The sequence below is a fragment of the Phaethon lepturus genome, unplaced genomic scaffold (genome assembly GCF_000687285.1).
Source record: "Phaethon lepturus isolate BGI_N335 unplaced genomic scaffold, ASM68728v1 scaffold5560, whole genome shotgun sequence".
Taxonomy (NCBI): domain Eukaryota; kingdom Metazoa; phylum Chordata; class Aves; order Phaethontiformes; family Phaethontidae; genus Phaethon; species Phaethon lepturus.
In genome coordinates this window covers 107,818-125,417 of record NW_010509781.1, presented here as the reverse complement: position 1 = coordinate 125,417, position 17,600 = coordinate 107,818, and the positions used below count along the sequence as shown (strand labels likewise).

At 38.8% G+C, this 17,600-nt stretch overlaps 1 protein-coding gene across 1 annotated transcript in view; it reads right to left on the bottom strand.

The window, feature by feature from the left end:
- Positions 1-873: 873 nt before the first annotated feature.
- Positions 874-17,600, bottom strand: part of CASK (calcium/calmodulin-dependent serine protein kinase (MAGUK family)) — a 97,357-nt gene continuing 80,630 nt past the window's right edge. The window contains exons 18-22 of the mRNA XM_010285019.1: positions 14,827-14,892; positions 14,655-14,735; positions 10,497-10,699; positions 8,457-8,540; positions 874-2,296 (exon numbers count right to left, since the gene is read on the bottom strand). Coding sequence (XP_010283321.1) covers positions 2,120-2,296; positions 8,457-8,540; positions 10,497-10,699; positions 14,655-14,735; positions 14,827-14,892 — 611 coding nt within the window. The 3' untranslated portion in view covers positions 874-2,119. The remainder of the gene's footprint in view (positions 2,297-8,456; positions 8,541-10,496; positions 10,700-14,654; positions 14,736-14,826; positions 14,893-17,600) is intronic.

The window sequence follows — 17,600 nt, the reverse complement described above, 5'->3', positions numbered from 1 at the left end:
ATCGGCAAGTTTCCAACACTCCACAAACTACAAACTCAAGGGACTCGGTTCCGGTACTTGTTTTGGGACGCAGTCGCAGAACGGTGATGCCAGCTGTAGCGTGAGAGGGTTCAGCGGGTGGGGTAAAGCGACGGATCAAGTTCCCGTCCGCGCTGCAGGCTGCAAGCTGTGCTGGGAACGCTGCGCAAAACGAACACCTTGCCTGAGCTGGCTGGCTGGGACGCCTAGCTGGAGCCCGATTTCACCTAAGGATTTTAGAAGAACAGAGGTTTTGGCCACCTGACCTGCAGTAGGAGTAGGTAGGAGGAAATTAGCAGCCTGTGCACGTTATGATAATTACCCCTGTGATAAAGGCTCAACCGTGAGAACCTTTTCCGATTACACGTGCAGTGGTCCCAAACAACCGGAACAGCCCACAGATCGGTTACAGCTGACAGCTCAACTGTAGGATAAATCCTTCGAGCACACTGTACCATTTTCATATAAACACTGAACTTCATACTATACAACAGCACAGCCAACCAAGCTTTTAAGATAAATCATTTTAAGGAACACCTCTTGGTGGCAATGCTTGCTTCTGTTAACCGTTTTCAGAAAAAAATGCAAACCATCTGGGCCAGCGAGAGCATGGAGAAGGGAAACAAAACATCAGGTCAGCACATGGTTATATTTTCTGACTTGGCTGGGCTCTAATTGTAAATTAGTTGAACTTGTGCTCATGCAGGCGGAGCAGAGCCCCTGGCACGGACTGCAGGCTGTGCCCCTACCAGGGCCTTCCCTTAAAAGACTTTAAGAAACCCTTTCTCACTGCAAGAGTCACTGATTTGCTCTTGAAACTCCCTGCAATGAAATGAAGGACCCAAAAGCATTTAATTGTTGAACACATAAAAGGAAGTATATTTAAAATAAAAAAAAAATTGGTCAGACTGTAGAGTCAATTACCATTTTTAAAGGAATTTACAGGGCTGTTGCAGATGAGTCTTTTGGAATAGTCAGTTTATCGCAATGCCTAAACTGGTTTCTTCATTGCACAGTATTTTTTTTTTAAAATGTGTGCATTTTTTAACAATTACATACATATTAAAAATCAGCATTTCTTTGCTTAAACTTAATTAAAACGTTAATACTCTCAGACAACACAGATCTGAAATGGTGAAACCAGTAATTGCCCCCTCCCACCTTACAACAAATTAAATTGAGACAAAATTACAAACACATTTCACTACATGATTATTATTAATAAAAATCAGTTTGTTTGTTTTTTTTTTATAAAGTTGCCCAAAATGCAAGGGATGTGCATAGGTTTACAACTTAGTCAGAATAATATTTTACTTTATTCCCTTGGGTACGTGTTCCCATGAACGGAATGTACTTTGCTGTAGATTACAGGTTTTTTCAACACAGATACACCAACGGCATGAACGCTTGCGACTGTCCACATGCATTAAGAGTCAAGACCCAATTTCAAATTTCTAAAAGTTTTACAGAGTTCTTCAAAGAGACAGTATCACATTATCTGGATGTTACTCAAAAGTACTCAAAAATACTATCCTAGGGGGAAAAAAAAGCAAAGAAAGGCCTTTAAAATTCATGAATTTGTTTCGTAACCACTAGGCTAATTATTTCAAATAAATAAAGGAAAGCAAAGTATTCCAATCCATAAAATCAGACTCTAAAAAGAATGTAGTGTTCCACCCCCAAGTTAAGGTAACAGAATCATATTATTATTACTATTAAAATAGATTATAGAAAGCAGCATCTATTTTGTGCAGTTTTTAGGGGCCCTTGAAATAAAAAGCTATGATTTCCAAAAATATAACATTCCAAAGGACTGAATAATACATATATTTAAAGATACATTTTATTAAAGTTTAGGAGAAATGATTAAAAAAAAAAGATACTGTCTCTTTAAATTAGTGTTTAATTTGTTTTCCCCCCTCCTCCTATCTATTTGGACATGACAATAATTATAAATTTAGGTCACACTACATCTAGGTAGTCTCTAGGGGCCAAGACCTGTTGACACAAGGTCAATAACAAAGAGGTTTTCCATGTATGAGGTGGTTCCCAGTAATGACAGATTTATTTCCCCCCCCCCCTCAATTCTCTCATGACCGCTCTAGTAGACCCAGGAGACCGGGACCCACTGTGAGGCTGTACACACAAGCTCGATGGCTTCCTCCAGGTGCCTGATAGTTTCATCAATTTCGTTGTTGATAATTGTTAGGTCAAAGTAGTGTGCATATGTTCTCTGTAGGATTTCTGACTCCTTCTGCAGGCGCTGAAGAGATTCATCCTGTTCGGCGGTCAGAAAAGAAAATGGGAGAGAGAGACATTGGATCCTTTCGTACTCTTCTACAACGGCTTTCTAACTCTTGCTTACGGAGAAGGAAACGGGCAAAAAAGCCTTAGGGAGGCCTGGGTGGTTTAGGTCCCCCGCCTACATCTATGGAAATCACACGGGAGAACTGGCACAATTTCTCTCTTGAAGCACTCAGTTACTGACGTTACTTGAGACAAAGCACAAGTCTACAATTAAAAAAGCAAGGCAGAGGATGGAAGCTTAGAGAAGCAGCACAGACACGGAGCAACAGAGACCATACATGAATAGAACATACGAAGTGCACAAATATGAACTATTAGACCTATGTCCGGGTAAGAACACGAGAAACAGGAGAAGGTATATTGCCAGGGATCAGCCGTTCCCAGTTTTGGTAATGCTTCACCGTTCAACATTAGTCTTCTGGGTCTACTTCCTTTAATAATCATTTACTGATACGGAAGTTCTCACTCCGCGTTATTCTCTGGTTCCTATCTCTGAGCGTGCCATGCCTGGCACCTCTCAGCGCGAGACCCTGAAGACGGAGCACGCCGCCCGCGCTCAGGAAGGGCCAGCGACAGCAGACCGGTGACCTCCGTGGCTTTCCGCCAGCCCCCTTCCAGAAACAAGTGCATCCTACTTCGTGGGACCGGCCTCTGGGCAGCCGCAACGCTACGGCGATGGGCTCTGTTAGTGCGGTCTGCCCTTCGGAGAGCGCGGGATTGCAAATGGCGTCTTTCTAGGGCCCTGCAGCAATTATAAATTTGAATTCTCTTCCTGCAGATTCCCTTAGAAATTAAAAAAAATAAAATAAAATAAAATAAAAAAATTGCGGCTTTCAGGAACCTTGAAATAGCCACAAGAAAGTAATCAAGTCCTTCCTGCCCCACAAGTTTGGGGTGGATATGGGGCAAAATTAAATATGAACGGTATTTTTTTCCTGCTGCTCTGTAGTATCTATAGGGTCACCCTACTTGATCAATCAATTTATTATAACAGAGTTTTAGCCTGCAGGAAGTACAGACACAGTGCCTATAGCTGTTTTCACAAGAAACTATTCCGGGAACGGATTTTTATCTACCTAATACGAAACCCTGCCCTTTTTGCTGTTTAAACTTCCCAAGTATTTGTAATTACGGTGACAAGTATTTGTGGAACAGTGGCTTTCAGGTCCTCTGAAGGGAGCAACCTGCGCTGAGACAGTTCTCTTTCCCCGTAGCTACGAAACCAGCCACTTCTGGAGGAGAAGTTTTGTCCCGAAGTTACAGTTCTGCTTCCCTCCTGCAGCTGCAGCCCCAAATGGGGGGGGCGGGGAACGTCACCCTCACTTGGATAATAACTACTACAAATTTCATTCAAAGAAAGTCAGACAAATACTTCTCACATGTGCTTCTCTACAGGGGATGCTCCTTGTACGGACCCATTATGCATCGCCAGCGATGCCTGGGACTTCTGTAGAAGATACGAGCGCATGCAAATTTAATTTATGCTATTATCAAATTGAACAATATGGATCAATACTAATATTAAATATGTTTGTGGAAGATTTCATATGGCCTAGTATCTTTAAGCCAAAAACCTAGTTAGGTAATCTGACAACTTTTCAGAGATTCCAAAAGATACATCAACTTGTATCACCTGAGGATCTAAACTTTTCTGTTTAAATTGACCTACAGAGGGGAAAAAAAAAAAAAAATCATACTTGTCAAGCAGAATATTTTCAGTGCTTTAAACATACCTAGCTAAGATTAATTTTACATTTAAAGCCAGACTTAGCAAAATCACATTGCACCTTTAAAAGAGTTTCAGTCTCATAGCACAAGGCTATCACTGAAAAACCCCCATGAAGCCTTAGAACAGTTAAGTCATATGTAGCTTTTAAACTGCTATTCAGATTCCCCATCAGTGTCATCTTTCTACATACTACACATACTACAAGTATGTGAATGAACTTTTCTCACAAAAGCATCTATCGTTCTGTGACTGACAGCATGAAAATCTGAAAGACTTACAGCTACCTCATTTAAAAAAACCCAAACAGCTGGTAGGTAAAGAATGAATATTAATATTTGCCTTGTACACAAAGATGTCACAAAACCTAGAGTTTCAAAACCTCATTAATTTTTTTCCCCTGACTTAGCTGCTCCTAGATCCAACTTTATTGGGATCGAAGTGGGTTATATTTTAGAATATCTAAATTTCCTCGCCTGTTGGAAATGTAAAACATTATTTCTTTCACATACTTTTAGGGGCAGTAATAAGTTTGGGATAGGCCATTGCAACAATCTTCAAATGGGTTCAAACTTTCTCAAATTCTGCAGAAATAAAGGAGATTACAAGTTCTTGGTTTTATTCTGGGGCCAAATTTCACCTGTGTTTGTGATAGAGTATTTGCAAATTCAAAAGCTTGTCAGACTTGGATAAGCGTTTCCTCTGTCTGTAAGACTTGAATGCCAAAATTAATCTTTGAAGCTAACACGTCCTCAAAATTTTTCCTCTCAGTTTCTGTCAAGTTTCTTAATTAAATCTTGAATAGTGAACACCCCAGATTATTCTCCAAGAACAATATTCTTCTGCAGTTGTGCTCTTAATAGTGTCAAGAAAGAAGATAATTATCAAAACATTCAGATAGCTGAAGACAGATAAATGAATGGCCACAACTTCAATAATTTCACATCTGGGAGCAGAACATCTGTCGTCTTCCCTCAGCTCTCATGTAATAGGCATTTTATGCGGGTCTACTTGGAGTGTCCCCATTATTGGAACAGACTTTTCTTTCCTATGGCTAGAATTTGGTTCACCTTCCTAGTCTTCTCTCCTTCTTCTCCATAGCTGGGACAGAAAGGAGTGAAACATGGCTTTTATCCACAAAATCTCTCCCTGTGCGTAATGGCCACCAGTGGTATCTTCAGTCTCCGAGGGCTGGTTTTTTTTGGCCTTAACTTACATAGGACAATAGCTGCCTCTTGTGACAGGCAAAGCACAGCCTAACAAATTACTAACATTCCCTACTAAGCTTGCGAACAACATATAAACACAACATCAGGCCTTTGCCAATTTTGCTCCAACAGAAAGAAATTCTCCTCAGTTTAAACAGCTGGTGGACTGCAAACTTCTTCAGAAAAACTCTTTTTATTCTTTGGCTATAGGAAGGGAGGAAGTGTAGCTAGATTTCAGAAGAATTTGGCTCCATAAAGATTTACACATGGCCTAATAAAGATTTAGATCAAAGAAGTGGAGCCTGTCAACTCCTCTTTGCTGCTGTTTGGGCAATGGGAGGTAGAAAACAGCTGGAGGAAGGAGGAACCACTCCAATGTTTGCTGATATGCTCCCTCCTCTTTCCGTTTCAGCACAGCGATAATATGATTTAAGTTTCCTTTGTGAATAGACGGGTGGGTACACTCTGGGAGATTTCCTATATGATTTAAATTTGTTTTGTGCTTTGCAGAATTGCTCATAGTGCACTGCTACATTCAGTTGGAAAGCCTAATACTTTGTCTCCTAACTCTTGCTGTGTGGTCCTTGGTTATTGAGATATTTTGTGTGTTCTATGATAAAGTGTCTCAAGACAGAGGCATCTGCACTGATTTTACCACAAAGTTCAGATGCGCAGCTGTGAGGGTAGAAATTTTACTCTCAAGGTTCTTTTAACTAGCAGGTAATTTTAACGCAGATATCTGAAGTCATTATTACATTAAATTTTTATTCCAATGGCGAAAGTAATGTTGAATGGGAATGAGCATATCTACGTTCTAAAACTACTGAAATAACCAGGACTACCTTGTCAGCCCCTAGCTGGTACTTACAGGCAATTTTCTGCACCATTTTGGCAGCTATGTACAATTAGTACGAGTGCAGGAAAATGAAAAGAAAAGCAAAGGTGAAATTTAAGAAAACATAAAAGGGGAAAAAAGGACAGTCATTTACAGAGGTGTTCTCAAAAAGCATAAGTAAAATAAACAAAGGAGGATATGAGGATAAACAGAAAGGGATACTCATTATGCAAATGAACCTTTCAAAAAGGAAGCATGAATGGGAAACATGAGACACGCACTCTCCACCCTCCTTCGCTGCCTTGCAGGCTGCTAATACACAGGCACAATTTGCTTATCTCCCTTCGTGCAGCCCAGTAAACCTTGGAAAATAGGATCCTGTATTTGGCTAAGGTCTGTTGCTATTACCGTTTCCTGGCCCCCCCTTTCCTTAAGTTTAATGGCTTCACATATTAGCATGCTTTATACATGCGGCTCCAGTTCAGCAATTCATGTGCCTGAGCGTGCACAGAGATTTTAGTCACAGGAACTTAAAATAAAGACACAGTCTTACAGAGTTAATGCAAATATTTAGAACACAATACTTGACTTCTACTAATCTTTCTCTGGCATGAACAAATATTTCCCCACCACTACTGTAAAAGGTACATTTCTGTCCTCTTCCCAGTGTTCCGCGCAAAACATTTTCTCTCTCAGATGAGCTGTCCCAAATGTCTCTGTATTATATCCTACAGCTGGAAAATTAAAACTTGAGTATCACTGGCAGACGAGTGAGGCCAAGGACGGCTGTTTGGGAGCTGAGACACAGGTAGAGGCAACAAACCCAGGCAATTCACAACCCCACAGAGTACCCAGCTGCCTGAGCACTGCTGTGAGCGCAATGCTTGCCTGACACATCCTAAGATTGATTCTAACTGTTTTTTAAGTGATGCCATGCCATTTGCCTGCACAAAGGCGAATTCAGCGTAGAATACAAAATTTTAGTATTTTCTCAAGATCGTACTGATTTATAGCGCACGCCAACACAAGCAGTTAGACAAACTCTCACTTTACTAACATCGCAGATTGTGATGTTCTGAGGGATCTTCGTCTGTACGCTCGTGACATTCGCCAGTTAGGGTATGGGTCCGTTAAGACACAGTTTAATGACATAACTTACTGCTGTGAAAGTTAAAACATGCTTCCTCCCCCCTCCCATCGCTCTTCCTGGCTATAAGCTTTCACTGCTTGTTTTGGCAGAGGTGCTTGTCAGAGCCTTTGTGAGCTGCTTGAAAAGGGACAAAAATCCAACCTAGAGCTACGTAACACTGAAGGATCTGGTAAGTGCCATGGCCAGTGCAGACAGGCAGCGTATGTCCCAGAAGCAAGTTAGAGAGAATCGCGCCCTTCAGCAACAGTGAACTAGTGGAAGCCTCAGCTGCCAGTAAAATCGCAGCTCAAGGCCGATGCTTTTCACTCTCCACTCGCTATTTTAATAATCATTCAGGGTATTTGCATTTAAATGTGTTTGTCTTGTTCCTTATTTTCCTGCAAGCCGCTGCAGTGGTGTCATAGTTTCATACTTATAATATTGTAGTTAAATTTCTAGAGAAACAGGTTGTAGAGACAGGGCTTCTGACTTTATTTTTGTGTGATCAAGGAGACATCTAGGAGATTTGGAACAGATTCATGGTCATATCGAATTGATTAAATACCTTAATTATCATGGTTTAAAAAAGACTGAGCAGATAAAATGTTTGTATAAATACTATTTGCCCTGTTGTGAACTAAATCCAGAATTGCTTGATATCATCTTTGAAATCAAAAGCAATCTGCAGAGCAGATGATACACTATAAAAACTAAGTAGGAAATTCAGGACTCAGCAATTACCCCTTTGGTCAAAGCTTCCAATTCTTAGAGAACAGTCTTCGAAATTAACAAGCCCATTTCTGCTATATATTTGCTGTATAGAAAAAATACTAAAAGATGCAGGTGGGATAACAGCACAGTCACACACACCCATTTCTTCAGTGCGGGCCAGCTGTAATCTAGTGCTAGCATTGCAACTCAGAATTGATTGATTTGGGCTAATGATTTGTCAATGATTTGGAAATGGATCTTTGAGCTAGGGCAGGGAATGAAATAAAAGAATATGTATTCTTAGAACACATCATGTGGATCCTTCAACTTGAAGTTCATATTTTGAATTACAAAAATCAGTTAATAAATGATAAATACATCTCAATCAACTTAATAATGCTACCAGCAACTGTCTGTCTCTCCATTTACAGACAAAGAAACAATTAGAGAGTCTTATCTGCATATTTTAATCTCATCCTTAAGTCTGTCTCTGATAGGACATTAGATTGCAACACGCCATACCTCATTAATGCCTGGGGTAATCGTAGGTGCAGCAATAAAAACAACAAAAGGAGCAAACTCTGCAGTTCTCAGGACCTTCAATGCCTAGATAAAAAAAAAAAAAAAAAAAAAAAATCAGATACTTTAGCAGAATCCCCCAGCAATCCCCCCCAATGTGAAATAAGGTTAGTCACACAAGCAAAAGATACAAAATCATGATTTACCAATGCTGGCATTTGTTTTTAACTGATCTGGAGTCAAGACCTTAGTAAGACATCCATTTAACTTTTCATATTATTTTACATTTTTGGTGGTCATAACGTATATTTATCCCTAATTAAAGTGAGTTTTCAAGACAATAAAAACGTCAGCTTTTTCAGAGGCTCTTCCCATACAGTCTCAAAGGGTGCAGAACTCTGTCTGCATTTAAACTGAATTATTAATGCCAGGTAAAAAAATTCAGTCATGCCATAAATAAGGAAAAGAGCCAACTGTATTTTAGAATAAATATTGATTATAATATAATTTTTATCTGACTTTTTCTATCTACCAACACTTTTATTTTATTACAAGTGAAAATGTGATGTGAGAGCTTTGAAGTTTTAAAAAAGTAAGTATAGTGAGGTTTTTAAAAAGTGAGCATAGCACTAATACAGTAAATGCAGCACCAATCCCCTGAACTACGCAAAAGAAAAGAGTTCTCATTAAAAAGTTGACTTAGTCATAACGTACTCAGTGACAGAGCTGCCATAACTGAAACTTTGGTACAGATCCAAACTAGGCTGAAGTGCAGGACCGCAAGTAAACATACATCAGCTGAACTCTAATGGATGGACAAGAGAAAGTAAGACTACTAAAGGTCAGTCTTTTTTTGCTCCTTCCACTTCCTGTCTTCCCCAAAGTTTACAAAAAAACCCCAAACCACAAAACAAACAAAAAACCCAATCCAACCTTTTCCCAAGCTAAAGAGATTTTCATCTCTACTGCTTGAAACACATCGATACGTATCATCTATGCCAACCTTCTTCAAATAAGAGATAAACCCCATATGTGAAGGTCAAGAAGACTCACATAACTAAGGGTACCCGAGGGAAAACAGGCAAGCAGTGTAAGATAACTAGGAATAAGTCCAGAGACAGGCTGGCCTTAATGACCTGAGATGGATGCATGAGGAAGCTGGTTGCTAGGCACATGCTGGAGGAAGCGCAGCAAAGGCGGCTGTTACCAAATGTAAATATATTCTAATCAAGACCAAAATGGGTTCTGAGAATTGTAATGCTTCTGAATAATCCAAGTTGAACAGGCTTATCAAGAGAGTTTGCTTTCAACAGCTGCTCCATTTGAACTAACTATAAACGCCGCTCTCCCTGAAAACTGTTACATGCGGGATTGTATTTTTCAGCATAGCACCACACCAGCATACTGTCCTACATTAGTTAGGTATCTTATTTCTGTTATGAAATTCTTAAAGAATTTGAACTTCTTGAATCCATTCACAAAGAAGAAAGAAGGCAGCAAATTTAAATAGACAACACCAGTCACAAATTTGGTTTGTTTTTCCTCCCATTTACTTCAATCGGCTAGAATAATATAAGCATCACGTTTGTCCTTATTCATGTTGTTCCACTTAACAAAACATATAGATACATCCCTGTGAATTGAAACTCATGACTACCTTTCAAAGTAAATGTATCAGAATTTTTCACTGAAGATTTTGTATAATGAATGAACAAACTATTAGTGTTTCTTGAGAGAAAGCTGGAGAGCTGCCCAGTGGAAAAGGACGTGGGGGTGCTGGTCGACAGCCGGCTGAACATGAGCCAGCAGTGTGCCCGGGTGGCCAGTTGCATACCAAGCTAAACAATGAATTTATTTCTGCTGTATGTTCTTCTAATCAGATCATTACCAGAATTCTTCTTCACAGATTTATACCTTGATGTCCCAGGGACTTTTGTTCCAGATTGTATGCATTACTTATCTAGTGTGCAATCAATAAAAATAAATATAGCTCAGTAAAATAAGAATTTGTGATGAGTTTTTCATATACTTCTAATTATTTACCTGAGGTTCTACATCAAGTATTGCAATTAGTCCCTGCTCATGGATCTTTCGTATTGTTTCCAGTTTTGTTCCATACATTGCATCCTCATGGCTGCCATATTCCAAATATTCATTGTTTGATATATCTTGCATCATTTGGTCATGTGATACGAAGTAGTAATTTTTCCCATTTTCTTCATCTTTCTTTGGAGGTCGGGTTGTGTCTGAAAATACAAGATACAAAATATTTTTAGTACAAAAGCAATATTAAGCTTATATGTGGCTTTCTGTTTGGTTTATCAATACTTATACACTGAATGATGACCCGTCACATCACATACAGAACAATGAAGTATGAGCTCAGGGTAGGCAGAATGACAGAGGCTAGGAAAAGCAGGAGTCTGGGGGACATGTGTTGGGAAAAGCAGGAGATGAAGGGGTGTGGAAAAGGTAAAAATCAAACGGTAAGAAAGGAAGAACAGAAGGTCATAAATAACCTTTACCTGGTCAAGACTGTAAGACTCTATCAGCTGCTTTCAACAACAAACCAAGGCCAGATCTCACAGTTTTTACAGCTTCTAAACAATTCAATTAACATCCCCATTTTACCCTGGGGGCCAGTACTGGGCCCAATCCTGTTCAACATCTCTATTAATGATCTGGATGATGGGGCAGTGTACCCTCAGCAAGGACGCCAATGATACAAAACTGGGAGCAGTAGCTAATACACCAGAGGGTCGCGTTGCCTTTCAGAGGGATCTTGACAGGCTGGAGAAACAGGCTGACAGGAACCTCATGAAGTTCAACAAGGGGAAGTGCCAAGTCCTATACCAGGGGAGGAACAACCCCATGCACCAGTACCTGCTGGAGACTGACCAGTTGGAAAACAGCTCTCCAGAAAAGACCCTGTGGGGGGTCACGGTAGACACTCAGTTGAACATGAGCCAGTGATGTGTCCTTGCTGCAAAGAAAGGGCTAATGGTATCCTTGGCTGCATTAGACAAAGTATTGGCAGCAGGTGGAGGTGATTCTTCCCCCATACTCATCACTGGTGAGGCCACACCTGGAGTGCTGTGTCCAGTTCTGGGTTCCCCAGTACAAGAGAGACACAGACATGCTGGAGAAAGTCCAGTGAAGGGGCACTGGAAGGGATTGGAGCATCTCTCCTACGAGGAAAGGCTGAGCGAGCTGGGACTGTTCAGCCTTGAGAAGAGAAGGTTCAGGGGGGGCCTCATCAATGAGTACAAATATCTAAAGTGAAGGTGTAAAGAAGATGGAGACAGTCTCTTTTCAGTGGTGCTCAGTGACAGGATGAGAGGCAATGGGCACACAGTGAAACACAGGAACTTCTGTCTGAACACCAGGAAACACTTTTTCACAGTGAGGGTGACTGAGCACTGGCACAGACAGCCCAGAGAGGTGGTAGAGCCTCCATCCCTGGAGACACTCAAAAGCCACCTGGACATGGTCCTGGGCAACTGGTTCTAAGTGGCACTGCCTGAGCTGGGAGGTTGGACCAGATGACCTCCAGAGGTAGGGATCTCAACCATTCTGTGATTCTGTAGGCCATCTGCTCCTCATTTCCACATAGGCGCGCTGATATCCACTTGCTTCTCTTTCTTCTAGTATTCCCTCACAAACTGATTTACTCTCATATTTTTTCACTATCACATTTAGGCTGGTGACATATCTGAAACACCGTATCTCTTCCCAATCTAATCCCTTATCTTTCAACAACCTGATCGTAATTTCAAACAAGGTATCCAAAAACTGGACTCAGATTCTATTTTTAATTATACCTATTACTATTCTGAGGATTAATTAGCAATGTTCTGAGGATTAATGAGCATATTTCAAAGATGAAAAGATGTATAGAAATATTATAGATCATAGTTTTGATTTTAAGGAATCCAAGAACAATGGATTACATAAACGGTATAATATCACTATACTACTCACTGCTGCCCTAGGTCTACTGAACCTAACAATTTACGCAAATCTTCCTCTTTTGTAAAAACACTTCTGTATTTTCTTTTTTAATTTAAATTCTTATGAGGTTTTCTTCTTCTGAGTGTGAAACTGTAAGTCTAAAAAGCGGATGAGGGCCTGATTACTTGTGGTCAAGAGAGATGAAAGCTACTTAGCAATAACGTACTTTTTGAACATACTGCTTCTGCAGACCTAAGTGGTAAGAGATGTATGGTCTACTAATTCTGTTAATTAATTACCGTTTACATGACATGACCTATATGATCAGGTTTTCAGTAGGCAGGTAGTTTCTTCATAAAGCATTCCCCAAAACTCCACACCCAAGTTAAGGTCTATCTCAAAAGCTACCTACTCGTATCACAGTTTTGTAGAAGAATGCAGAAAATTCAGTAAAATCCATCCCTGAGAGGTGGAGAGAAAAATCTCAGTTACCTAGAGTCAGCTGAAAGACAGATCAGGTTCCCATAATACTCAAAGTGTACGTGATATATTTTATGTGATATATTTTATATCACTAACATAAGGAAGTAATTTGGGTCTCTAAACACCAGCATAAAATGCTATTTTAAATGCCCTAAATGCCTTAAATCTGAAACATCCACACAGGTCTATTAGATATAACACAGGAGTTTAAGGAATCTATTGCTTTTCTGAAGAGAGGCTGCAGATCAGGTGGTGTCTAAACCAGGCATCTAAACATCATACTGATGCTTAAGCACCTGAATTTTATCCTGATTTGCAGTCTAGTGTTTTTAGTCTTCTATAATCAGTGAAGTAATTGCAGGGCTTCCACAGAGCAGGAACCTAATGCGGGCAGTCTAAGGCATGGTCGTCATGGTATAGGTGAGTCCACTTTAGTAGGTATTTGAAGAGAAAATAACTAGTTCAGCTTCTACCTCCCCACAGCAATACAGTTAGTACTTGAGAGAGACTGGGTGAAAAGCATAATGTAAAACATTTATGACTCTCTGTTTTAGTTCCTTGTAATGGAGAACATATTTGCTGGGTTACTACTCCCATCCCCCCATATAATCTTGTCTGTATTGAATAAGATGGGTACAATGTACGTCACATACTCCCGGCACCACACTTCTTAAGTGTCTAATCCAGGATTTTAGTGTCTAGATATAATCAGTAGTGTGGCAAACAGTGCAGTTTCATGTTGCTGCTGGGGTGATCTAATGGCTCATGCTTTCAAAAGGGCTAGATCTTTCTGTTTTCCTTCTGCTGGCACTGGTCGTTGTCTAACTCCTTAGCGAGCAAGACTGGGGAACTTAAATCAGCAGCCAACCGATCCTTTTCCCCCTTCCAAATAGGTTTACAGGTAAGTTCTTAAAATGCCTTTTAGCAACAAAACCCTTATAGATAGAAAAACACCTAAGTGCAATTTTAAAGTAAAGCACTAACAAGGTATAAAGAAAATTACATGAATGCATAATGCTCATCAATGTAACTTCTGAGCCATGTATGGTGTTTCTAAAGTCAGCCTGAATAGAGTGGACAGTTAGCTGCCGGATGCTGCCCTTTCAGAATGCCTAGCTTGAGGAAAATGGGTGCATCTCCAAGAGATCATGTGGTAGGGTATGCAAATGGTATTGACAGAGATTGTCATGAAGGGAAAACACCCTGTGCTCTTCGTAACAACCCACTTATAAGCAATGAAGTTAATTGCAATTTTCTTTTTCTTATTGTCATCTCTGGAAACTTGAAGTTATTTTAGTACAATACTAAATACGCAAGGCTAGGCTGTGAAAAGCAATTTAAAACATTCAGACAAGGTACACATTAAAGGTTTCCTCTAAATCCAGTTTATATTTCTTCTCGTGGAAATTATACACAGTTTTAAACATCATGGCTGTTCCAGTCTTACCTGAACAGTAAATGTAAAATCAGCACGGAAAAATGAAAAATGTTTTAGCCTTGATTCTAAATTAACAAACATTTGGGGTAGAGAGAAGCATGCTTAATGAGAAGTTTTGTGAATACTAGGAAACATTCCATGTAAGAGGGGTGTTACTTACTACCCCTCCCTCTGAAAAAACAAAGGAAGAAATATACACAGTCCTATCACAGTTCCCACCTTTAAGATGGGATTCACTTCCGCAGGACTGAACGCATGTAGTACTACAATGGGTATGTTGAGAAGGATCCTACAAACAATTCTGCACTGCATTGAACTTTGCTACTTACGAGGAATGGGGTAAGCAAATCTGTCCGGGTGTTTTGTGATGAGTGTGTTTTTTATGTGTCTTCTTCCAACACCATGGGCACCTAATCCGCAACACAAAAATGAATTACAAATTTTCCACCAGAAGGTGTTCAAAACTATGCTGTTACATTCATAACAACAACTCAAAATTACCTAGTAAGACTAGTGTTTTCCTCTTGAATGCTGGCAGTTTTACTACTTCTTCATATGTGACGAGATCTAATTGATCAAACACTAAAACACAAAAGAAACCCCCACAGGGATAAGAAAAAAAGGCATATTAAGGGTGATAATTAATTGTGCTACAAATTATAATTTTAGCAAGTTTTAGGCTTACAATACAAAGTAATATGTTGCGGAAAATAAAACCATTTCATTATGCAATTTTAACGAAAGTGTTTATTTAAAAAACTACTAAAAAGCAGTAACAAAGCTACTGAAATGCTCAGGAAAGTTTGCATGTCCTTTCATGCAGTATTCAGCAGACCACAAAAATTAGCTAAATGGCATGCCATTCACATTTGCATTCCTAAGAAATAGCAATACTAAAGAAAAATCTGTAGACAGTGACCAACATGAATACAATATGAGAACATCTATTTACACTAAAGATAGGGATACTTCCATAATCATGTTTTAACAAGATCTATGAGAAATTTATAGAGAAGAGTGTTAATACTTTGTGGTATTTATTCTTCAAAACTATCACCATATTAATTGTAATTAGAGTTCTCTTTAAACACACGTGCTAGTTAACTTGACATGCTTTTAAAACTTGTGACAGAATGAAGAATTCTAATGAAAAATGATGGCATTACATAAAAGAACCTCCACTGTATTTAGGGAAAAATTGTAAAAGTATTATTTCAGAAATAACTTTAACTGCAGTTGAAATTGGATGAGTTCCATCATGCCTATCAATCTATTGTCAATTGCCAAGGTATATAATGATTTACAAATCCAGTTTTGTTCATTAAAAACAGCTTATTCCTCCTGTGCCCAGTAAGACAACATCTGTGGTAATTCTTGCAGAATTCTAATGCAAAAAAGAAGCCAGGAGGCAGTTAATTATATTTATAAATACTACACAAATCAGCAATTGTGAGCAGAATAACGAACAAGAGTTTTCAGCTCTGTATTTGTGTGTGCTATAAAAAGAAGGGAGGAGAGACTGCATCTATTAGTGTTTCCAAGTCCTAAGCTGGTGTATCCACCTCAACTATATCCCTTCCATCTTTTAGGATGAGTCTGGATATATCCCTCTCCCCCATCCAAAACCCCTTAGGAAAGTAGGCAGTGGAAGGGGCTTTAGTTCGCTTGCTCCAGAAGTCTCCAGCCACCAAATCAGCATTAAGACTGTGGAGCCTACCAGAAAGCACATGCTCTTTGTACTAAAGTCACAGTTAAAGCAGCAAAGTATTTAACTTGATGTATTTCTTTTTATAGGGCAGATTTTTCAATTCAACAGCAGTCTTTTTACCCTATAGAAAAAGTGTAACTACTCCAATTTGGTCAAACTACAAATGAGTCAGTTGACGTACTCAACTCTTTAAGACCTTGAAAGGATACAGATATGAAAACTTCCTAGTCCATTTGAAGCATTTTGAATTTCATCTTAAAGAAGAATCTCTTTCAACCTTTCCCCAAATATCAGAAGCAAGAATTTAGTGATATTTTTCTTCCACTCCATAAACCTACAAACACGGAATTCTTACTGCTGTCCTTTTTGCAACTTCACACTATTTAAACTAATGAATAATTCATTTCATATTAGAAAGAGCTAAAGATCTACAAGAAGTTAAACAGTTTTACCATTCTAAACATCTAGGCCTGCAAGCACCTTTTCCCATTAAGAAAAAATTAAAAAATCAATCCTTTATTTTCTTCTTGAACAAAACCACATTATGTTAGATACAAACAACAGGAACAAACAACAGAAATGATACATATTAATGCTTTCATCACAAACTAGCAGCATGGAGAAGATGTGTCTCAGTCTACATGGAGTTAACTAATGATTGTAGGGTTTTCAAATGCAAAAGAAAAATGATTAATTTTTTTAATATACACAAAATATGAGGAATACAGGGCACGTTAAAGACTGAAGTTTAATGCTTCTCTGTTACTAGCTAATAAAGAAAAGGAGTTCTTGAAAGGAAACAGTAAGAAGCAAATAAAGAGGCATTGTCACTTGACAGGTTACTTACATGCACAGAGGCCATTGGGAGTAAGACAGCATGAAAAATGTACAGGGGTCATTGAGATATGGCTCGTAATATATTAGTAAAATAAAAAGTATATGCACAAAATAAACTTTACCATGCAATAGTCTAAACACAAGGCAAATAAATCACATTAAGAAATGATAAACATATTTTATAAAAGCTTGGCAATTTTCTATATTATGCATAATATGAAGCATAGTTCTAGTATGTTTTAAAGAGTGTTCTTTTATGAAGACCTGCAAGAACATTTCAGTAAAATACATTAAAAAATATAGCTAGATATCACTGCAGTATATCTCTAGAGCATTTATAAAAATGTCAAGAGAACCTAATAATGAAAAATGTTTATTTTTCCTGTGGACTTTGGTTTGTTCTAGTATGTTTTAAAGAGTGTTCTTTTATGAAGACCTGCAAGAACATTTCAGTAAAATACATTTAAAAATATAGCTAGATATCACTGCAGTATATATCTAGAGCATTTATAAAAATGTCAGAGAACCTAATAATGAAAAATGTTTATTCTTCCTGTGGGCTTTGGTTTGAAACTGACTTTATAATGATAAGATGTATGATCACAAAAGCGTCTCTTGAAGGACACAATACTCTAATATCAAGTATGAAGGAAAGAAAAACGGGATGATATTTTTCTTGTAAAGGAGAATATATTTGCTTTTAACTATAAAATTAACTGAAAAATTATCT